Source organism: Eumetopias jubatus, unplaced genomic scaffold (genome assembly GCF_037043125.1).
Source record: "Eumetopias jubatus isolate StellerSeaLion01/CBP00866 unplaced genomic scaffold, mEumJub1_p1.0 scaffold_15, whole genome shotgun sequence".
Taxonomy (NCBI): Eukaryota; Metazoa; Chordata; class Mammalia; order Carnivora; family Otariidae; genus Eumetopias; species Eumetopias jubatus.
Window position 1 is genome coordinate 56934646 of NW_028274821.1, and position 23897 is coordinate 56958542.

Below are 23897 nucleotides of genomic sequence, written 5' to 3' on the forward strand. Positions count from 1 at the left end.
TCCTGCCTGCAGGGTGCGCCTTTTTCTCATTCATGTTACCGGGACCTACTGTCTATCAGCTTCTCAGACAGATAATTCAGATAGGTAAACCTAGTAGGGTCTCTTCCTTAATGCCTGACCAGCCAGAGGGATCACATTTTAGTATTTGACCTATTTCCTACCCTCTCTCTGTCATGAACATTTTCTCTTTTCTGGGTTCTTGAAAGCAAAAATTAGTTTCTGTTCCCTAGTCACTCCAGGTATTTAGTAACCCAGAGAGTATTTGTGATAGCGGAATTGCTGTCCATAGTGGATAAGAATCCAGCTGCTCAACTGGCTTTTCAGGCATCCTTCAAAGTCCTCTCCTCTGCCCTGGCCCTGACCTCCTATCTCCAGAACCCAGCCAAGGACAGAGCAGCAAAGGTTGATGGTCTACTGGTGAACCACAACATGGAGGTGCCCTAGGACCCTGGCAACTCCAACCAGCATTTTAAGAGTATATGCTATAGTTTCTGGGGAAATTTCTGCAAAAGGTCCTTGGCTAGTAACTAATCATTAAATTTGAAAATACGATCCAGTTTTTCTTCCAATCAAGGCAAACTACGTCAGTAGTGGGGGCAGTGGATTGTGTCAACTTTTCAACTTGTAGTTGCCTTAAGTCCAGGACAGTTTGCTTCCTTTTCAGGCTTAGATCCCATGGCGATAGTGTAGGGCCAAAGGAGCTCCCAGCCTATGGGAATGATGTGTGCAGTCCACACGAGCAGTAAACAACTATTGTTTTGCAAACTGCTCCTCCCTCTTCCGTGAAATTCTAGTGTGGCCCTCCACCCCTCATCTCAAGATGGTCCCGTTACTTGAGATGGCCAGAGTATGCCACCCACCGAAGAGACACAGTGATTAGAGATGATTATGTGACCTAAGCAAAGAAGTCAGGGTGTTTTCTCTGCTTTGGCAGAAATGTGGAAGGGTGAGGGGTGGAGAGGATGAAGCTCTCTCACTCTGAGGCCCAAAGCTGTTTGTGCTGCACCTGGAGAGACACAACACAGGAAAGCAGAACAAAGAGATGAAAAGGGAGCCGAATGGTATCATTTAAACCCCTAGATTCAGCTATGCCCTTTGCCTCCCTCATGGGTCCAGAATCAGCATGAAGTGGGGAAAATGAAGACTTCTTTAAAAACTTACTTTACAGGTTAATGCATGAGTGCAAAGAATTTCTTGCACTTTAGAAAGTTCATCTGCCAATTTAGTCTGAGAAGGGGAAAAAAAGACCTTGAGGACAGAGCAATGGGAGCTCATCAGCTGAAGGCTGAGGACTCAAATCTTACAGGGAGGGACTTTAAATATAATCTAATCCAAGGCCCTGGTTTTAAATATGAGAAACCAAGACTGGAAGGGGGAAAGGGCTTGCTTAAGAGAATATTCACTGAGGCTTTACAGATCATATGGGGTTAGAGTCTGGCAGACGAAACTAGGATTGAGTGCTAGACCACCCCAGTGCCTGGCCCTTTCATGTTCATGCTTGTTTAATCCTCAACCTGGGAGGTATATATTTTTGTTCCATTTGACAGATGATGAAATTGAGGCCAGAGAGGTTAAATGACTACCGTATTGCCACACAGCTAACATGGTACAGAGCGGAGTTTCAGATATAAGCCTAAGGTGATTTTTTTTTTCTACTCTACGTTTACATGAAAAAGATATCATGAGGCAGGACAGAAGCAAGTGGGACTTAGGAGAGCAGCTGATCCTTATTCTCAAATAAGATGTCAGTGTCTACAGCCCCTGGCTGGCTCAATCAGTAGAGCATGGGACTCTTTATCTCGGGGTCGTGAGTTTGAGTCCCATGTTGGGGGCAGAGTTTAAACAAATTTTCTTTTAAAAGCTGCCATTGTCGGGGCGCCTGGGTGGCTCAGTTGGTTAAGCAACTGCCTTCAGCTCAGGTCATGATCCTGGAGTCCCGGGATCGAGTCCCGCATCGGGCTCCCTGCTCGGCGAGGAGCCTGCTTCTCCCTCTAACCCTCCCCCCTCTCATATACTCTCTCTCTCTCTCTCTCTCGTTCTCACTCTCTCAAAATAAATAAATAAATCTTTAAAAATAAATAAATAAATAAAATAAAAGCTGCCATTGTCTAAGAGGATCCGGAAAGAGTCGAGAAGAGGATTGCAATAAAGGCCAAGATCTGGTTTAAATTGCTAAATGAGCCCCTTAAATCTCCAAGTCCCAGCTGCCTTCTAAAAATTGAGGAAGTTGAAATAGATGGTCTCAAAATAAATTTATAAAATGGAACAGGCAAAAGGAGTTGAGTAGTGAATGGCCCAGAATCCTAGAGGTCTAAACTCCTAAACTCCTTTCCCAATGCTCCACGGTCTGGCCATTCCCTTCTCTGAGGTTTGGGTAGAGAGCAGCTGCTGACAAGGGAACACTCAGGCACTTGAATGTGTCTGATTTGATGAGTCATTCAACAATGGCCTACATAATGCTAATGCATCAGAGCACTAATCATCAGTAGACTCTAAAACCCAAAACCCATTCCTTGATGGTAGAGTTTGTTTGCTAAAAAAAATTAAAATAAAAATAAATGAAAAGACAAAGAGTAGATTACTCTAGTTCAGAGAGTCTAATAGAATTTGAGAACCCTTTTCTCCAGCTCTGACTTAAGATCTGTAATAAACTATTTAAGGTCTATTCTTCATGCTCTCATATAACGCATTCACTTGCTCAGTTTCAGGTTCCAGTTCATCTCTGTCATCATATCTACCTTCTCCTTAAGCAACAAAAGAACTTGATTATAAATTTGGCTTCTTGACTAGAGTTGAAATAACCACCCATATTTAACCATTGTATTTTAATAAAACTGCTGCCTAGCCTGGATATGATGGGGCTTAAGTAGAAGAGGATAGTCCCTAATTGGAGGAAATACAACTTGGAGTCACAAATATGAGTTATATGAATTTGTTCTATTTTTTCATGCCAGTATGCCCAGTACCTTGAGAAGACTCCATCCAATTGTAACACAATAATAAATCTGGGACAAACAGGCAAAGATCATTTTTTCTACTGATAATGTAATAATAGCCCACTTGGGAGAGAGGGTGGCATGGGATCTATATACCTTAATATTTCAGACCCTTTTTCTGGCCCCCCAAAATCATTATTCACATTTGCTCATCCAAAAATTTTATTATTCAAGGTCAGAGTAGCCTGGCTGAACAAAAAATGCTGAAATGGTCACCTCCCTCTTCCAAATTTCCCTTCATTATATCTCACATATTACTCTGTGATATAGTTTTTCCTTGGTTGCAGTTTCTTATCAAATATTCTCATTTTGATTTTAATATCAATATGCTAAACTACATAGCATTGTTGATTAGGTAAAAAATTTAATTGAATGTTTTTGCAATATCTATTTTTAAAAAGTTCACTGGGCACCTTATAAGTTTAATGTTCTCTAATTCTCAAGGACATTGGCTGAGGCCTCAGTGAAATCTGCCTTAGTCAGAGATTACTTATGGAGTCCAGCACAGTTTGGACTGTTAACATACTGTACCCAAGAGGTATTGCCACTCCCACTATCCTGGGATACATTCATGATGTAGCTGATCTATTTATGCAGATGACTGGTTTTAGTAGTGTAGATTCACTGCCTTTTAGATAGCTCATGGTAAGTCTGTCAGTCAGGGTTCCTAAACCCCTCAGACCTGCTGAGGATTTCTCTATTTCCCAAGATTCCTGTCTCCACGTGATGGCTAAACTAGAGCCAGAAGCCAGAAGGCCCCAGGATGTGCACATGCCAAAGGGTTGAGGGAGGAGCATTGAGATCAAAGGAGAGCATCCCAGGGACATCCTAGAGATGAGGTCTCTCCCCTAGTCCTCCATAGTGATCCCAGACACCTCCTAAAATCCCAGATGCAGTGATGGCGTTTTTCTCCACAGCAGATGTTCTTAAGTTAGAGTCCACAGACCCCCAGGGAGTCTATGGAAGAACTTCAAGGGTACCTAAGATGTATATACATATACATTATTTTGGGGAGTGAACTATGATGGCCTTCATCATGTTTTTAACCTAATCTATGGAAGAATCTTCAGAGCTCTGTGGAAATCTTCAAGTTATAGTTACTGGGATAGAGAGAGGCAGTTAGGTCGGTTCTGACACAGTTCAGCCCTGAATCTCTGATATCCAGCCATATGTAGTATATGTGACTAATTACCAGATTCCAGGCTCCAGAAAACATCCCTGAGCCTGCAAGGACTCAGTGACCAACTCAACTATGATCTGGTCTCTGAAAGGACCATTTGTACCTGGATATCTCAGAGATAGAACCAGAAGAGGAAAAATAGTTTAGCTGAGTTCATCATAGACCCCAGGCCACACCTCTGAGACTGCCCTCTGAACAGGAGGAGGAGATAGGAATCACTGAAGAGGCCTTGCCCCTAAAAGCATGGGGCCCGAGGGCCTCCCCCCAGTCCCTGTAGAAACAAAGCACCAGTCCCTATAACCAGTCATTCTCCCTTATCTAATGCCCAAGGTCTCCCTGGATCCTGAAATAAAACTGACCCTGCAAGGGAAGGCAGGCCTGCAACTAGCCCAGAAAGTCAACCAGAAAATGGTGTGTATATCCTCACAGGATAGAGTCTAATCCAGGAGTTTCAGAAACGCAAGGTGCTTTGAAGCCCACAGTTCATTTATATTGTGGTTCTCAAACTTTAGTATGAATAACAGTCATCCTGAATGTTGTTGGTTTTTTTTTTTTTGTTTTGTTTCATTTTGACAGAGAGAGAGAGAGAGAGAGCGAGCGAGCGAGCTCGAGCAGGGGAAGGGGCAGAGAGAGAGGTAGAGAGAGACTCCCAAGCAGGTTCCACGCTCAGCGCAGAGCCCAACGTGGGGCTCGATCTCACAACCCTGAGATCATGACCCAAGAGAAAATCAAGAGTCAGCCAACTGAGCCACCCAGGCACCCAATGAATGTTTGTTTTATAGTACAGATTCCTATAATAACTGTGATTCAGTAGTTCTGGGGTAGAGCCCAGATATTTACAGGTTGTAAAATGGAACTAGCAATTCTGATCTCAGGCATCCATGGAGTGTACCTTTAGAAAGTATCTAGGGTTTAGGGGCTTTAAGGCAACAGATGTGGAAAGGGGGCTTTAAAGGAACTGACAGTCCTCAGATAAATCACTGAAATGCCATGGAGAGCTTCTGGCCAGCACAGGCGAAAGGTGTATGGCTCCTACTGGTTAGTAATACATTTATATTCTTCAACTAATAGGGAAAATGAATTTGATGCACCAGAACCAAGACCAACTTTGAAGCCCAGCAACCTTTATAGATTATTAAATTTTTATCCTTTAAAGGGTCATAACAATGGTACCTACCCCACAGAATTACATACAGTGAGAAGTAAATGAGATAATTAGAACAAAGTGTTTAGCATAATGCCCAGACACACAGGAGTTGAGTGTTAGCTGCTATTACCATTAATTCCTGCTAATTATGACTATACCCATGCTCACCAAGAAACCACTGTAGCATCCTGTTTGTGGAAGACTGAGGTCAAATGTGGTCTCTATGGACTGAGGTTTTCTCCAAAGAGAAATTATTATTAAGGGTATTCTTTTTTTTTTTAACTCAAAAGCAAAAAGAGTCAAATCCTCAAATAGATCACCAATGTAATCAAAAACATTTTAGATTTCCCTTTACCTTCAGTTCTGACATTATCCAAAAATCAACTTGCTCCAACAGTACCATCCAAATTTGTTCTGAGTGAAAAATGAAGCTATGGGGTTCTGTGCAACTCTTCAGTCAACAGCGACCTCTGCATGCATCAGAACTAAATCTGTGACTGCTACCTGAACTCCCAACAGTTTTCAACTACCTAAAATAGCTGCCCCAAACAAATAAACTTTATTTTCAGATGAAAGATTCAAGCAGACCAGCAAGAAGACTTGACAACCAAACCATGATGAACATTTGGCCAAGTATTTCCTCACCAGCCAGGAACCCCTAATATTAGAAAACCCCATCTCTCCACCCCCTCGTCTAGCCTGTTTGCTTAAAATGAATAAAAACTGGTGAGACATATTTCCTGAGAAGGAAGCATGGGTGGTTTTGGATAGAAAGGAATGAAAGGGACAGAAGCAACTAAGTTTCTCCATGAAGAAAGGAAGGAGAAAGAATATTACAGAATAGATTAAGATCAGAGAACAAGACCAATTAGGGCCTTCAGGATAAATATGAGACCTCTCTAGCTGCTCTGATGAAGAGTACCACAGGCCTCTGGGGAGAAAGGATTAAATGTATGGACAGAAATATATAGCCCACCCTCTTCCATACCTTGCATTAGGTCAGTTTGAACATGGCTTTGCCCCCCATCAGTCAGACCTGACATGGATCCTGGAGCCGGGGGATCCTATCCCAGCCACCATCACCAGAGAACACATCCATGACAAACCCAAATTCCTAATTCCTAAACTACTTCAAGTCACCCCATATTGTAGCCACTCAGGAACAGAAGAAGCTTTGTTTAAAAAAACAAACAAACAAACTGCATGTTTTAATTCAAGAAATAAAAGTTCACAGGCAATCCAGGACAGGTGCCAGGAATTTGCTCTACACAATCAGCCACACCTGCTGCAAAGGTTCAGGCTCCGTGGAATCACTCTGGCCAGTGCCTCCTGAGATGCTCTTTCAGCTGGGGAATGGAAGGCAGTGACTGCTGGCACTCGTGACAACGCAGGGGCAGCCTCAAGAGCTCAGGCATCCCATCTTGGACACTCACTCTGCCAGCGTCCTGCACCATCTCTATCACAGCTGCAAGCAAAGAAAAAAGTTCAGAGCTCAGCTACTCTGAAAAACCAAGATACCCCTCAGAAAAGCAAATCTGACTCCAAATAAAAATATGCCAGGTATCCTAAAGTTAGTAAACTTGAGGTTAAACCCACTGTGGGGAAAATGGGCTTGATCAGATTCTAAATCTGAGCAACCTGTTTTTGAAATAATTACATTCCTTTGGAACACACTGTAAGCAAACCATGTTACATGTCACCACAGTGCTTTACTGCTGGTTAGCCCTCGGTCAGTGGTAGCTGCCATCATTAATGTCCCAGCATACTGAAGTTCCACAGTATACACACTGGGAAATGCTCCCTTCCACATACACGCAGCCCTCTCCTGTTAATTAACCACTTGTGACATGAGGCTGCCCCCAAGCTCCTATCCAGCTGATGGCAGAAAAGACAACTGTTCAGAGCTTTCACATTCATGAATTCCAATAATTCTCAGGACAACCTTTAAGTCCCCTGTCGTTACAATAAAACACCTTTCTGACTCTGACATAACAGTTTTCTAGGTCCCCCGCAAGAAGGTGGTTCAAAGCAAAGTGGCAATCCAAATAATCCAGTTTCTTTTAATGGGTCTCTCTTTATAGGGACACAAAGTGGTACATGGGCTTTTGAGGCCAGGTAATTATCTAAGGAAACAAGAAAATCAAATATAAGAATAGGAAAAAAAAAATAGCTGAGAAAATGAAACAAATGTGAAAACTAAAGAACACTGTTTACCTTGTGATTCTAGGAAGTATTCTGTATTGAAAGAATTCCAGTGTTTTTTGTTTTTAAGGCAAGGAGAATCAAAATCCTGGCTGATCACATGGAGGTGTACATGGCTAATTGAGAGAGAAGGAAATTGACCATTAAATCCATTAAAAACCATGGCTTAATCAAAATGACAAACAGTAAAAGTATGGGTATATAAAATATTGCTAGTGTTTCCATTTAATAATTCATTCACTCATTCACTTAAGAACATTTAATGCTAAGTACCTACTAGAGCCAGCCATTATTCTAGCACTGGGAATTTAGCAGTGAACAAAATGAGAAAGGCCTCTGCCCTTATAGAAATTATATTCTAGTAAGGAAAGACAAATTTTAAAAAGAAAACAAACAGGGAAAATTCAAATCTTTAGCGTTGCTAAGGAGGGCGCCTGGGTGGCTCAGTCAGTTGAGCGGCTGCCTTCAGCTCAGGTCATGATCCCAGGGTCCTGGGATTGAGCCCCACATTGGGCTCCCTGTTCAGTGGAGAGCTTGCTTCTCCCTCTCCCTCTGCCTACTTGTACTCTCTCTCTCTCTCTGTCAAATAAATAAATAAAATCTTTAAAAAAAAAAACTGCTAAGGAAAAACACAAACCAGGGAAATGGGACACAGAGTGCTCAGGGGCTAGAAGTTACCTCTTTAGCTAGAGTGTTCGAGGAAGGCCACTACCAGGCAGTGATTTGAGCTGAGAAAGCAGTCAGGCAAGCAAAGATCTGGAGAAAGAATGTTTTGGGGAGTGGCAATGCCAAGTGCAAAGACCCTAAGAAAGAACTTGGTGCAACTGAGGAACAGAAAGGTGACAGATACGGCTGGAATGGTTCGAGCTGAGGAAGAGAGACTAGGTAGGAGTCAGAAAATAAAGAGTCTTACAGGCTGACAAGAGGTCTGCAGTGTATTCTGCTTACATTGTCTCTGATTTGCACTTTTAAAAGATCACTCTGGCTGCCCTGCAGAGAAAGAACTATAAAGAGGGTAACAATGGATACAGAGATGAGTTAGGAAACTACTGCAGAAATAATCACCCCGAAGATTAGAGCTGTAGTGTTTGGAATATATTTTGCAATAGAACCAACAGGACTTCCTAATGGATTAGATGTGGTTTGGGGGAGGTGCCACTTAGAGAGATGGGGAAGCTTAAAGGAAAAGCAAGTTTGGGGCAGAAAACCAAGAGTTCTCTTTTGGACTTGTTAAACCTTTTTTGTATAAATATGACTCTTAAAATCATTAATATTTCCTATCCTCCCAATAAATAATCAAAACCAACCAATACATGCAGGAATCCAAAATGGAATATAGGCAGTATCAAATAAACTTAATAGTATTACAAATGAATAAGGGAACCACACTGAAGGGGCTCAGGAAGAAAATAACCAGTGAAATGAACTTCGGAAAATAGTAGTTTGGATACTGTAAAGATGGAAAGAACTGTATAGAAATACTGTGAGTAAATGTCTTTCTCACAGGGTTATGGGTTAGCTGGCAATTCTATAACTGTTTTATGTGTATACTAAGACCAAACAGGAAAGTGAATTTATTATAGCTAATGAGAGCCAGATTTTTCACCTTTGGAGAAAGAAATTACAATAAAGGAAAGGGGGAGACAAGAATGAACCTTGCAGAATTGAACTGGAGCCAGAGATATCAGTATAAACTTGTGTTTTTCTGTACACATACACAAATAAAGAAAGAAATACGGAGGTGTGTGTATCTGTATGGATTAGGATTCACGCATGTATTTCCTGGCCCTATCTGCCAAAAGGACCTAGGAGTAAAGACACCCTGGAATCAACCACTTCTCTCAATATAGAAACCTAGTATCCAAGTCTTAGTTTATAAATATCTTTCTTTCTCCAATAAAATGAACTAAATAAAATAAAAAGTTCATTCCAGGGCAAGAACAGGAAAAATACAGGATGAGCCTGGAACATCTTATTCCAGAAAATAAAGAAGTGCTCAAAAAATGTTGGGGCCCTATCAAATGATTCGGGACCCAACCTAAAGGAGCTTCCAAGGACTAAAGCTAGAACAATTTGAGCAAGAAAATGAACAATGATAGACTAAATTAAAACCTATAGAATAAAATATCCATGAGTCCACACTGACAAATAACTAAATACATACATAATGGGGGAGAAGGGACAACTCTTCCATACAGAAGAATTCTAATTAATAAAAAAATCACCATTAGGTAAACACCACAGTAATAACTCTTGCAGGCAAGACCGTCCAATAAATGCTAAAATCACTGGGCAAAAGTTTGGGGAGAAACAGGTTACTAGCATAGTCCCTAACTATTCAAGACATTCATCAATTACAAAGGGAAAAATAGTAACTCTGAGGAGAGGAACCTGGCAGACATCACCCTAAAAAAGTGATCAAGGTTAATATGAGCAATAAGCCATCTCGACATCACGTACTCCTTGATATGAATGTACTGAGAAGGATGCAACATCACCTCTGTGGTGTTGGGGGGGCAGGGGGAAGCATAACCTCAATCTAATCATGAAAAAATATCAGATAAATCCAAAATGAGAGACATCCTATAAAACCAACCAGTAATCGGGACGCCTGGGTGGCTCGGTCAGTTAGGTGTCTGCCTTTGGCTCGGGTCATGATCCCAGGGTCCTGGGATCGAGTCCCACATCAGGATCCTTGCTCAGCAGGGAGTCTGCTTCTCCCTCTCCCTCTGCCTGCTGCTCCCCTGCTCATGCTCTCTCTGACCAATAAGTAAATAAAATCTTAAAAAAAAAAAAACAACAACCAGTAATCATCAAAAGTGTCAAGGTCATAAAAACTAGGAAAGGAGAAGGAAGTGTCACAGGTTAGGGGAAACTAAGGAGAGACAACAAATAAATCCAATGCAGGATCCTGGATTAGATCCTGGAGCAGAAAAACATAAAAATAAAAAAATAAAAAATAAAGAAAGGTGAAATTCAAATAAAGTCTAGAGTTTAATTAGTGGTGATATTATGGAAGATCTTTGGTCTGCTTCACACTTTTTTTATATTTTCTAAACGGAAAATATATTACTTTTACAAGGAAAAAAATGTGTTACCCTTTCCTTTCCATAGTGTTTATTCAAAATTATAAATAGTAATCATAAAAGGGTATGTGAGTGGCAAATTACTGCTCATTTTGCTTCCCACCCACACTTGCCACAGCTCTTTTTAATATTCTTAGAACAATAGCATGTATTACATAAAAAAGGTATGGACACCATGATTACTATGTGAAAAGCACTCTGTAGTCAAAGGGCTCTGTTAGTCATGGGCTGTGCAGCACTGGAGAAATAGGATTATGATTATGGGTGACTTTTGCCCTAAATTTTTTAATAAGATTTTAACAAAAAAATATATACAGTTGATCCTTGAACTGACCCCCCCACACTATCAAAAACCCAAAAGTGTAATTTTTGACTCCCCCCAAAACTACTAATATCCTACTGTTGATCAGAAGCCTCATCAATAACATAAAGTCCATTAACACATATTTTGTATGCTATATACTGAAATCTTACAATAAAAGCAGAGAAAACATTGAGAGTCACAATGAAAATACATTTACAGTATTTTACTATATCAAAAAACGTCTGCATATAGGTGGACCAGCACAATTCAAACCTACGTTGTTCAAGGATCAACTGCATTTTTTTTTAAATGAGGCCCAACATACATCAACCCTATGACCTAGCAACTTCACTTCCAGGAATTTACCAAAGGGCAAAAAAATGAAGTATGTGCATGATATACACAACAACATACATGAATCTCAAAATCATAATGCTAAAAAAGGTCCAACAGAAGAAAAGTACACATTATATGATTCCACTTATATGAAGCTCTAGAACAGGCAAAACTAACCTATGCAGAAAGAAATCAGAACAACACTTGAGGGTTGAAGGGAAGATTAAACGAAAAGCAGCGCAGGGAAACTTTCTGGGATATGACAGAAATGTTCTGTATTTTAATCAGAGTGATAGTTACATAGCATAAATGTTTGTCAAAACTGACCAAACTATAAATCTTGTGCATTTTGTTGTATGTAAGTTATGCCTCAATTTATTTTTTAAGATTTTATTTTTTTGACAGAGAGAGACACAGCAAGAGAGGGAACACACAGGGAGTGGGAGAGGGGGGCAGCAGGCTTCCCTCTAAGCAGGGAGCCTGATGCGGGGCTCGATCCCAGGACCCTGGGATCATGACCTGAGCCAAAGGCAGAGGCTAATGACTGAGCCACCCAGGCACCCCAGTGATGCCTCAATTTAAAAAATATACATACTGATGGGGAAAAAAATGTGGCACAAAAATTTCATTTGGTTAAAGTGGCCCATCATATAAGTCATAATTCACTGAATAAAATGTGAAGAATGTTGGGCAGGTAAAAAAAAATAACCAAAAGAAATTCTGACACATGCTACAGCAGAGACGGACCTTGAAGACATGATCCTAAGTGAAATAAGCAGTCAAAAAAGACAGATACTGTATGATTCCACTTACATGAAGCACCTAGAGTAGTCAAATTTATAGAAACAGAAAGTAGAATGATAATTGCCAGGGACTGTAGAGGGGAACGGGATGTAGTTTGGGAAGATGAAAAAGGATCTAGAAGCAAATGATGGTGATGGCTGCACAACAATGTAAATGTACTTAACGCCAATGAACTGTAATACTTAGAATCGTTAAAATGGTAAATTTTTTTTTTAAGATTTTATTTATTTGAGAGAGAGAATGAAAGAGAGAGAGAGCATGAGATGGGGTTGGGTCAGAGGGAGAAGCAGACTCCCTGCTGAGCAGGGAGCCCGATGCGGGACTCGATCCTGGGATTCCAGGATCATGACCTGAGCTGAAGGCAGTCGCTTAACCAACTGAGCCACCCAGGCGCCCAAAATGGTAAATCTTGTTAGGTATATTTTATCACCAAGAAAACAAACAAATACAAGATAAAAACTCCAAAATCCAATTAGTCTGCTTATCTCGTTGCTCAGCTCTAAAGAACTATGGTGATCTGCCTTGCTTGCATTCTTTAAAAAGATTGTTATTCCTTTCTGAATACTTCTGGGTGTGAGCCAAAGGCAAACAGGCTCTATATTTTTCTCTCATTTTATTTTAAATCTTAGATCTACTGAGTTGTCACAATAAAAGTCAGTGATGTTTGTCTCCTTCAAAGCAATGGTCCTTAATTGTTTAGGAGTTTATAGATGCTTCTGAAAAATCTAATAAAAGTCACAGGCACAAAAAAGAAAAAGAAAAATCAAGGCAAGTCAAGCAGAAGGGTGGAAGTTTCAGCCCACCTTCCTTGGAAACATCCCACCCTAGTCCCCTGGGCCTCGGAACTATCAGCACACCTAGGCTGAATCCATCTGTCCACCTAGACAGAACCAGAATGCACTGGCACTACACACAACACTTACCTCATGCTGGGAATGGCATGGTAACCCAAACGGAAGCGGAGTTTGCTGGACCCAGCGAAATCTGTGATCATCTTTTCCCCCACAGTGTGCATGTGTTTAAGGAGCTCAAGGTGTTCCCTGGTCACAGCCTTCAGACTGGAAATGGAAGCCCATGGTAAGACCAGCCAGTGGTGACGAGCCTTGGGATATTTATCCTTAATCACCACCACCTGCTCATCTTTGTAAACCTAGCAGAGGGGCATAAGAGAAGGAAACAGACATCTACCACACACCTTCTGGGCGCCAGGTGCCGTCATATTCACTAACTCACTTAACTCCCAACACAATCTTAAGTAAAAGGTTTCAGTATCCCAATTTTGTCAGATGAGAACTGAGACTTGGAATATGTCTTGCACTGTCACATAGTTAACAAAGTGGGAAGTCTAAGATTGTAAACCAGGTCTAGTCGACTCCAGAGTGTGTGTCTTCAATCACCACACTACAAAGAATACACAGAAAATGCACAGTACAAAATAGTTCCTAAGGTTCTGATGTAACATCCCCTCAAGCATTAATTCAAATGCACTCTTCTCCACTCTAACCCAGCACACCATGTGTCACAATCATGTGTTCCAAGAAGCCCTATCAGATTTGGCCCTCTGTCATCCAGGATGTAATTTAAGAAGAACTCAAAGACTCCTCCCAGGATGACACCTGACTATTAATCCCAGGCAGCCCAATAACTACAGTCACAATATATTACCTGACACTCCCTTGAAAGAAACCCCACTAAGGTTAACACAACTTCCCTTAATAGCACCCAGAAGTTTAGGAGGAACAAAGAAGAGGGGATATTCATTTTAAGAACTGAGCTTCTTTTCAACGAATTCCAGTTGCTAACTTACTGATAATAGGAAAAGCCACTTGGTTCTCACAAAATAGCCCAATAAAACGAACCTCAGTCAGAAGGGCTGATCTCCTTTGCTCTCACTTGTAGTTATGACCTCTTTGGAGTAGTCACTTAAAACATGAAGTGTATTTCAATGCCAAAATGTTATTCTGACCTGCATTTTGGGATCCTGCATAGAAATTTTCAAGCCTTGACTCCAGTGGCCCAATGATTCCTGAAACAAAAAGGAGCCACAAAAATTGCAAATGTCAATAGTTGTATTTGGCATTAGTTAATATCGTACGTCAGCAAAGCCCAACCAAACTTAGCAATGAGATTAGTTTTTAAGAATTAAGCTATACCCCCATACCATACGATCCAGCAATTGCACTACTGGGTATTTACCCCAAAGATACAAATGTAGGGATCCGAAGGGGTACTTGCACCCCAATGTTTACAGCAGCAATGTCCACAATAGCCAAACTGTGGAAAGAGCCAAGATGTCCATCGACAGATGAATGGATAAAGAAGAGGTGGTATATATAAACAATGGAATATTATGCAGCCATCAAAAGGAATGAGATCTTGCCATTTGCAACGACGTGGATGGAACTGGAGGGTGTTATGCTGAGTGAAATAAGTCAATCAGAGAAAGACATGTGTCATATGACCTCACTGATATGAGGAATTCTTAATCTCAGGAACAAACTGAGTGTTGCTGGAGTGGTGGGGGGTGGGAGGGATGGGGTGGCTGGGTGATAGACATTGGGGAGGGTATGTGCTATGGTGAGCGCTGTGAATTGTGCAAGACTGTTGAATCACAGATCTGTACTTCTGAAACAAATAATGCAATATATGTTAAGAAAAAAAAAAAGAAGAAGTTAGCAGGAGGGGAAGAATGAAGGGGAGTAAGTCAGAGGGGAAGATGAACCATTAGAGATGATGGACTCTGAAAAACAAACTGAGGGTTCTAGAGGGGAGGGGGGTGGGGGGATGGGTTAGCCTGGTGATGGGTATTAAAGAGGGCACATTCTGCGTGAAGCACTGGGTGTTATGCACAAACAATGAATCATGGAACACTACATCAAAAACTAATGATAAAATGTATGGTGATTAACGTAACAATAAAAAAATTTTAAAAAAAAGAATTAAGCTATACCCCCTTTACTCAATCATTTGCCTTTATAACCTAAACCGGCTCCATTTTCTTCCTATACAGGATTCAGAGCTATGTGTCTAGACAAAGGCTGGAGATGCCAGAGTGTCAACTACATCTTCTTCACCCTCTCCCACTCCATCTACAGCCTAACTACATTTCCACTTCGACATCAGGATGCGAATCACATGATCTATGAACAGTGTTCCAATGCTAACCTTCTACAGATAAACATATGACTGACCCATTTTAGCAGTTCCATGCTAAGCACACCATCATTATCTCCCTACCTTCAAGTGGCTTACCTCAGGAATTCAAGAGAAAAGTACATGAAGGGACATTCACCCCAGTGACTGGTGACACAAACAAGTGACTCTTTCATCATGGTTAATAAGCCTTGTCATGGTTAATAACCCCTTATGCGTATCTGGGCTTTACAGTGTACAAAACAATCAAGCAGTCATTGTATCTCATTTAATCTCCACATCAAGCACACCGCCCTCACCTTTTTGGTAGATGCATCTTTCCCTTTCTTTGAAGGCACAGAGGATTGGCCAGGGTCACTCCCAGGTTCCAGTCCTCTACAGGACTCAGCTTCCTGGGCAGCATCCCCTTCTATAGAATCACTGCTGCCTGACCTCTTTCTCTTCCTGTGTGTTTCTAGGCCAGGGCTCTCTGCCTCTTCCTCAAACTCTACAATATATGGATAAAGTTCATTCACCATGTGGAGAATTTGGCCAGGCTGCAGCTTCACCTCTTGGTCCTTCCCAATTATGACCGAGTCAATGCTGGTGGGATTGACCCCTACCTATAAATAATAAAAAAATAATTACAATGATAGCAATAATACCATTAGCAGCATAGCCACTGCTATGTTAACCACTTACTGCATGCCAGGCAGCATGCTTAATGCTCACTTCCACACGACATAGAAGCTTTTATTGGTTGGCACAAACACTCTAAAATCAACATAAGAAAATCATCAAGTATAAAATGGAAATCCAAATTACAAACACACATACCTGCTTCACCTTGACATATCCTTTGTTACACTCTGCTTTCAACTGTACTGAAAGAGATTTTAAAAAGTTAAACCTAAATGCCAGAAAGAACCAAGCACTTGCTCCTATTCTCCTTATAGGACAATGAAGCCTCACTCCAGGAGGCAATTTGACTGTGGTTTCCTCAAAGGCCTATAAGCAAAATTGCCTGTTATGGAGGTGGCTGGGCTCCAAATCCTTCCATAAAATGTCCACCAGCACACATACTCCCTTAGCTCCTGCTAATATCCCTACGAAGCAGCTTCACAGAATCCCCACAAATCTTGTTATTCCAGAGCCCGTGGCCCACTCAGGATCCCAGACTCTGCAGTCAGGGAAGGGACCCCATTCTCTCACAGACTCTTGGTTCATGATTATATCAGGCTTCCACTATTTAATAAAACTATGAGATGCTTTCAATAGAAAAAGGCAAAAGATATACTTCTGGAAAAGAGAAGTTCAGCTGGCCTTAGTAGGCAGAGTGATTATTCTAGAAAGAGGATTGAAGGAACAGAACAGTCTGAGCATATGTGGGAAGAAATAACATTAAACACTTGTGTTCAGAGAAGTGAACAAAGTTTCTGGGGGGAGACAGGGTGCACAGACACCACAGCTGCTCTCCAAGAAGGAACAGGCAGAAGACAGGCTGACATACAAGTCCCTACAGTTGCTGCTGTGAAAAGGGGACAGAGTGAAAAGCAATATCTGCTTCTGTATCTCAGACCTAGCCAGCTCAAGTATGGTTTTTTTTTTCCCCCATTTAGATTAACTCATGTGGAAAAAATAAACAGTACTGCAGACTCCAAGCACTGAGAAACTCTATGGGGAACACACATGTGGGGGTCTGGTAGCAGTGAGCATGTCCAGAGTTTATATGTTAAAAAATGAGGTACATGGTAAGGCTTTTTCCTAAGGACGTTCATTTCATTAAATCCCAGGAAAGGCATTTCAAGAGCTAGATGCCATAGTCTTATAAAGATAACCCCCTCTGTGTGAGGCATTATGTAAAGGATGGAACTATCCCATCACTTCTCAGACATGGTTTCAGGCTGGAGGTCCCAGAATTAACTGTTTCACTGCCCAGTGAGGAATCTCCCTGCGCAAAGCAGGGTACAAGATTCAGGTCCACCACCCCATAGTAACAGGATGGAACATACCTATTCTCAACACTAAATCTTAACCACTTCCAGAGGATAGAATCAGGGGTGAATGGGTCCCTGGTGTTAGCTAAAAGATGGCAGACAAAAAGTTTCTACCAATAGCATCCAGGAAATGTGCATCTTCGGTTATCATTATCCTGAGGAACAAAACACAGTAATCTGCACATTGCTATGACCAAGTACCTTGCTGTCGAGAACATTTCTTGTCAACGATCTTGGTCTCTGGGCCACGCCCAACCATGACTGCTTCCAAATGTGGAAGTTTGATTCGCTGGTGCCGGTTATCCTGTCTCACCAACCAGCACACCCGCATCATTACTCTGAGAGAAAAAAACAGGAAAGAATCACTGGAAAAATTAGCACAAGTCCTCCAGGGCCACACCCCACACCACCACATATGCCATCTACCAGTGACTTCACCTAGGTCTCAATTTTCTCACCTGTAAAACATGATGATGACAGGACTCATGAGGCTGTTGTGAGAATTAAGTAAGATAATGTATATATTTACCTCTGTGCCTAAATCAGGCTAAGCAATCAAATATTATGTTTATTGATATACTCTATGTGCTGACCATTAGCCTACACACTGAGGATAAAAGAATAATTAAACCTTGTCCCTATCCTTGAGGGGCCTGGAGTATAGGTGGGGCAGACTCATATGTCAATTATTACAATATAATGTGATAAGCACCATAAAAAGGGATTAACCAAATATGGCATTAGCCCAGGGAAAGGAATAACTGACTCTTGTAAGTAATATCAAAAACAGCTTAATGAGGAAGGGATATTTATGCTAAGTTTTAAAGCATGAGAAGGAGTTTGCATGGCAGAGAATCAGGACATAAGAATAGAGGATGTTCTTCAGTCCACAGGTGTCTTTATGTATATTCGGTTTCCCTCCTTAATCATCATAACATATCAATATTAGAACAATGCATTTTATTACCATCTAACAGAAGACTGTCATAATAAATATACAAACCTACAATGTTTAAGTGTGAATGTGGCCCCTCTGTGCAATACACAAACTGCACAATAGTGAAGGGACTGGTTTTCTTTTGAAAACAACCTTTAGGGGCGCCTGGGTGGCTCAATCGATTAAGCATCGACTCTTGATTTCAGCTCAGGTCATGATCTCAGGGCTGTAAGATGGAGCCCTGCATTGGGCTCTGGGCTCAGTGGGGCATCTGCTTAAGATTCTCTCTCTGCCCCTCCCCACCCACCCATCCCAATCACCGCTCCCTCTGCACATGCACACGCACTTTCTCTAAAATTAATAAAAAAATCCTAAAAAAGGAAGAAAGGAAGGAAGGAAGGGAGGGAGGGAGGGAGGGAGGGAGGGACGACGGACAACCTTCATGGCCACATAGGGTATCAGTAGAAGGGAAAGAGACAAGAAATCTGGGAGAAAAAAAATAAATAAATTTGGGAGGGAGATGAGGCCTGAACAAAGGCAGGGCAAAGGGAATGGAGAGGAAGAAGATCCAGAAAAATTGTGAAGGTAGACTTAATACTGACTGTATTTGGGGAATGACAAAGGAGTAAAGGGAGACATAAATCAAGACTTCTAATTTGGAAATAGCCATTAACCACCATGAGAAATAAACAAGGAGACATAATTTGAAGTTAAATGGCAGATGAAGGGATGATTTCTGATTGAAACACAGTGAGATTAAGATCCACAGGTCAAGGTAGGATATATGGGTAGAAAGCTCAGGGAGAGGAATGGGCCGAATGTATATATTTGAGAGGCATCAACATGTCAGAGAAGGTGAGGCAAAGAGAGCATGAGATCACCCAGAGAGGGAGAGCAGGAAATTATGGGCAGAGACAGGACTAGGATCTTTGGGATGCCTCCAGAAACTGACTGTTCAAGCCTCTAATACCCTCTTTGAGAAATGTGCCCTGCAGGCAAGGCAGCACTCATCAGGCCCTCTGCACAGCTTTGTGTCCAAAGGGAACAGAAAAGGAACAAGATTTTTAAAAATCAGAGCTTCATTACCATCTGCAAAGAAAGGATAATGCAAAGGAGAGTGAGCAAATGAGTGCTGAAGAGGTACAAAGTCACAGAAATTCAATCAGTCAGGAAAGGCTTTGGAAAGCACTCAAATGAAAAGGCTGAGAGGACTGATAAGGAAGAAAATAAGCGGGAGGGGACATTCCATTTTTTTTAAAGATTTTATTTATTTATTTGACAGAGATAGGCAGAGAGGCAGGCAGAGGGAGAGGGAGAAGCAGGCTCCCCGCTGAGCAGGGAGCGTGATTCGAGGCTCAAACCAATTGAGCCACCCAGGTGCCCTAGGACATTCCATTTTTAAAAGCACAAGTGACAGGGACACCTGGCTGGCTCAGTCCGAAGAGCACGCAACTCTTGATCTCTGGGTCATTGAGTTCAATCCCCACATTGGGTGTGGAGATTCTTAAATAAATAAAACTTAAAAAAAAAAAAGGCACAAGTGACAACACAGATTTCAGCAATAAGCCACAGGTAAGGGGTAGAAAGCAGACCTTATTAGTTGACCCAGAGGAGCTGCCCCAGAGAATCACCAAAAAAGTGCAGAAGTCCTGAACACTAGGCTGAAAAGTTTAGACTTCACAATCAACCAGAGACAACTGCCAAGTTATTGAGCTGCATAGCAAAGTGAAACAACAGCTGTGTATAGGCAGACTGGAGCGGAGAAGTCTAGAGTCAGAGATTAGTCAGGAGGCTGTCAACATAATGACCAGAGTGAGGTCCAAAAGTTCAGCAGGTCTTTGTGAAGGAATGGATGCAAGAGCATGAAGAGTCAGCGGCAAACCTAAAATCCTGAAACTGGATCCTCAAATGATGATGATGCTACAGGCAAGTCCACTTTTAAATGCTATGTGTTCAGAGGGGCATCTGTTTGCACTTGCTGGAAACTGATGAATGAGCAGGTAATGACTGAGAAGTGAAGTATGTCTTCATCAGGCCTTGGGGAAATAAGTCATGGTGACTGACTACTCACAGTAATAAAAGAAATCTGAGAGAGCACAGGGACAGGAAGGAATCTGATGGGCCGCTGAGAGCATGGCTGGCTGTTGCAGGATAATAGGAGCTACCCCTCCTGCCCTGTACACACACACTCATTCCCACCAAAGTTCTCAAGTCATGATGTTCCTATTTACTACTTCTTGAGAAGCTAAAGCAGTGACTGCACAATGCTTAGGCAACTAACGTTAAGCAACATTTTGGCCCATTTTAGCCTCCAGTTCCAATTTCTAGGAATGAAGCATTTTAGAATATGGGGAGTACATAACGATAGGTGCTCCTGAATCTTTAAATTGGTCCATCCAATAAAACTCCATAAACTGCAAGTTCTAATCAAGAAATCAAGCCCATTTTTTTGCTTACCAATATATCTCCAACACTTAATACTTGGCATACAAGAACGCAATATATATTGCAAGTGAATCACCAGATGATAATCCTGTCCAGATTCTCATCCCTTCCTCCTCTTTCCCCTGCTCCAGTTCCTCTTCTTAAGTGGTCCTTTGCTCCTCTCTTTAGGCAATCCCATCCTCACATCTATGCATATTAAATCCTAATTCTCTATTTTCTAACTCCCTACTTTTCATTCCAGAGTTGTAGGGATTGGTCAGGAATATATTCTGGTTATATCTTAAGGAACCAAAGTGATCTGATAGGCCACACAAGCCCAGCAATCTGATAACGTGGAACAGTGCTGTCCAGTAGAATTTTTTGCAATGATGGAAGTGTCATTAACCTGCATTGTCTAATAATGAAGCCACCATGTGACAATCAAGCATCCGAAATGTAGCTAGTGCAACAAAGGAACTAAAGTTCTTAGATTTTTTTAAACATACATTTAAATAGCTACATGTGACTGATGGCTACCATGATATCCAACCCAGCCCCAGAAATTTGCCCAACCTGGTAAGTACCAAATTCTTCAGGCTTGAGGTTAAGACCCTCATACTCTACCCCCACAAAGGTTACTTATGTCACCTCCTACTTCCTTTCATAGAACTAGCCCACCCTTCCCTTGCCCCAGACTCACATACATTTATTCTTACACACAAATACATCTCTCAGGTATGATGTACTGAGTCTCATCTCCCAAGTAAGTCATTCTTAATATGATCTCCTGGCATTGGATTATACCCTTTCCTCCTTCCTAGAATCCCAAATCCTTCTCAATTTCCAAGTCCCACCTCCTCCAGGGAGGCCTTCAGTGGACTATCTTGTCTTCTCTACATCTTGCCACAGGGTGTGGTCAATTTATCTTCACAGTTCTCTGAAAATTAAATGTGGATGTAATTCTACTCTCCAAATGAGATTATAATCTCCTTATAAACAGCCTGCATCACTACCCATCCATACAGAAAACTCAGGTCTCTAGAAGATTATGGCCCTGGGCTAGGCGCGGCCTTATACTTCTGAATATCCTCTGGTGTTCGGCATACCTTTATCTAGTGCATACTATCTGCTAGGCATTTGTTAAATGTCTTTTTTTTTTTTTAAGATTTTATTTATTTATTTGAGAGAGAGAGAATGAGAGATAGAGAGCACGAGAGGGGAGAGGGTCAGAGGGAGAAGCAGACCCCCCGCTGAGCAGGGAGCCCGATGTGGGACTCGATCCCGGGACTCCAGGATCATGACCTGAGCCAAAGGCAGTCGCTTAACCAACTGAGCCATCCAGGCGCCCCTGTTAAATGTCTTACTTTTATCATCTCATTTAATTTTCCCAGCAACTCTTATTCTAAGGAAGAGAAAATTTAAGGCTTAAGAAAAAATAGGTAACCTATTTTTAGTTTGGCATAACCAATGTGTGTGCCAGAGATAGGATTTGAATCAATTCTAAAGAACGGGTTCTTAATCACTACACCATATACCTTTTGTCTTCACTCATTTGATCATTCAATTAAAATTACTATGTGCCGGGGCACCTGGGTGGTGCAGTCAGTTAAGCGTCCGATTCGTGGTTTTGGCTCAAGTCGCGATCTCAGGGTCATGAGATCAAGCCCCACGTCAGGCTCCATGCTCAGCATGGAATCTGCTTGAGATTCTCTCTCCCTCTCTCTCTATCCCTCCCACTCGTGCACTCTAAAATAAATAAACCTTCTTAAAAAATTATTACATGCCTACAGTGTGCCTTGTGCTATTCTAGTACTGAGAATAAAGAAATAATACATCTCACTCATATAATGCAGGTATAATAGATCATTCTTGCCTTCAAAAGGCTGTTTTGTGGGGGAGAGAAACACAAAAACATTTATAGCAAATGTAGTAAGTATAGTGATTGGTCTGTGCAGAGTATCATGGGAGCACAAGGCTAGAGTACCCAACCCAGACATGGAAAAAGGAGATGTCAAGGAAGATTTCCTATAGGAAATGAGTCCTATAAATGAGTCCTATATATAAGCCAGATTAACTAGGTGAAAGGGTCATCCTAATTAGGTGAGGAGAAGGAAGTGGATAAAGGAAATGGAGAAAATTCAAGTCAAAGGGAATAGCAAGGGCAATGCACAAAGAAATAACAGTCTGCACATGAAGAAGCAGTGCAGTGTTGCTACAACCTAAAATATGAGGCAGAAAAGAGGCTAGAGACACAGGCACGTCCAGAATAAGCAGAGCCCTGGGTGACTGGCTGAGAAGCTCAAACTTCAGACATTCCACTGGATTTTACAATTTAATAAACAATAAAAATTTGCTAAGTGAATGAGAAAAAAGATCAGATGAATGAAGACAGGTATTAAAGATTATTAAGCAGGACTTTAACACAGATTTGTGTCAAAGATCATTTGGGGGAGGAGGGCAGGTGTTAACTTATATCACCTCATGTGAGAAGATACATGGGGAACAGGACTGGAGGCAGGGAAATCAGTCAGAAGGCCATCATATTTCAGATGAAAGATGACAGTGCCTAAAGTAGTTCAAAGGTAGGGATGAAGAACACAGATTTGAGAAATATTTAGGGGGTAAAATCATCAGGACTTAGTGATCTATGTGATGAGACCAAGTTCAGGGAAGATAGAGTTCAGTTTCAGGCTTGTGAATTTGAACTGTGGGACTTGCAGGCAGAGCTGTCTAGCAGGGTGGTCAGAGGTGAGGGTGAAAGTCAGAAAAAAGGGTCTGACAACTTTGATTTGGGAGCATGTAGAAGGGAGTTAAAACCAAGCTAGTTGATGTGCTCACTCAGGCAGTGTATACAGAACAAAAAGAACAGTGAGCCAAAGTCACAACTTACAAATACCCAACATTTTAGGGGAGGAAGAAAAAAGACTACCCACAGAAGAAATGGCTAGTGAGAGAGACACATGGAGAAACAGCTAGGATGTAAGCTCCTTACAGGGAGGCACTTTGTCTTCCTAGTCTCTGTATCATAATAAATGTTAAATAAATCAGCTGAATGTATTATTCTGGAAAGCAAAGCAGTAGGGGAGTGAGTTTCAAAAGCAGCAAAGGTGACTAAAAAATGTCTATCTGGTTTGATAATTACTGTAACTTTAAGATTAAAATTTCAGGGGCGCCTGGGTGGCTCAGTTGGTTAAGCGACTGCCTTCGGCTCAGGTCATGATCCTGGAGTCCCGGGATCGAGTCCCACATCGGGCTCCCTGCTCAGCGGGAAGTCTGCTTCTCCCTCTGACCCTTTCCCCTCTCATGTTCTCTCTCTATCTCATTCTCTCTCTCAAATAAATAAATAAAATCT

At 41.6% G+C, this 23897-nt stretch overlaps 1 protein-coding gene across 6 annotated transcripts in view; it reads right to left on the reverse strand.

Moving 5' to 3' along the window:
• APTX (aprataxin) overlaps positions 1-23897 on the reverse strand; it is a 78155-nt gene that overhangs the window by 27187 nt on the left and 27071 nt on the right. For 2 of the 6 annotated variants that reach the window (XR_003611137.2, XM_028115145.2), the window contains exons 2-8: positions 17386-17522; positions 16025-16071; positions 15508-15810; positions 14022-14081; positions 12979-13205; positions 7538-7641; positions 6606-6788 (exon numbers count right to left, since the gene is read on the reverse strand). Coding sequence is in view for 5 of the 6 variants with exons in the window: in XM_028115145.2 (XP_027970946.1) it covers positions 6634-6788; positions 7538-7641; positions 12979-13205; positions 14022-14081; positions 15508-15810; positions 16025-16071; positions 17386-17518 (1029 nt within the window). In the remaining variant the exon portion in view is untranslated. Of the gene's footprint in view, positions 1-6516; positions 6789-7537; positions 7642-12978; positions 13206-14021; positions 14082-15507; positions 15811-16024; positions 16072-17385; positions 17523-23897 lie in introns of those variants that run through there. The other 4 variants (XM_088019016.1, XM_028115144.2, XM_088019017.1 and 1 more) reach the window with 3 other exon arrangements.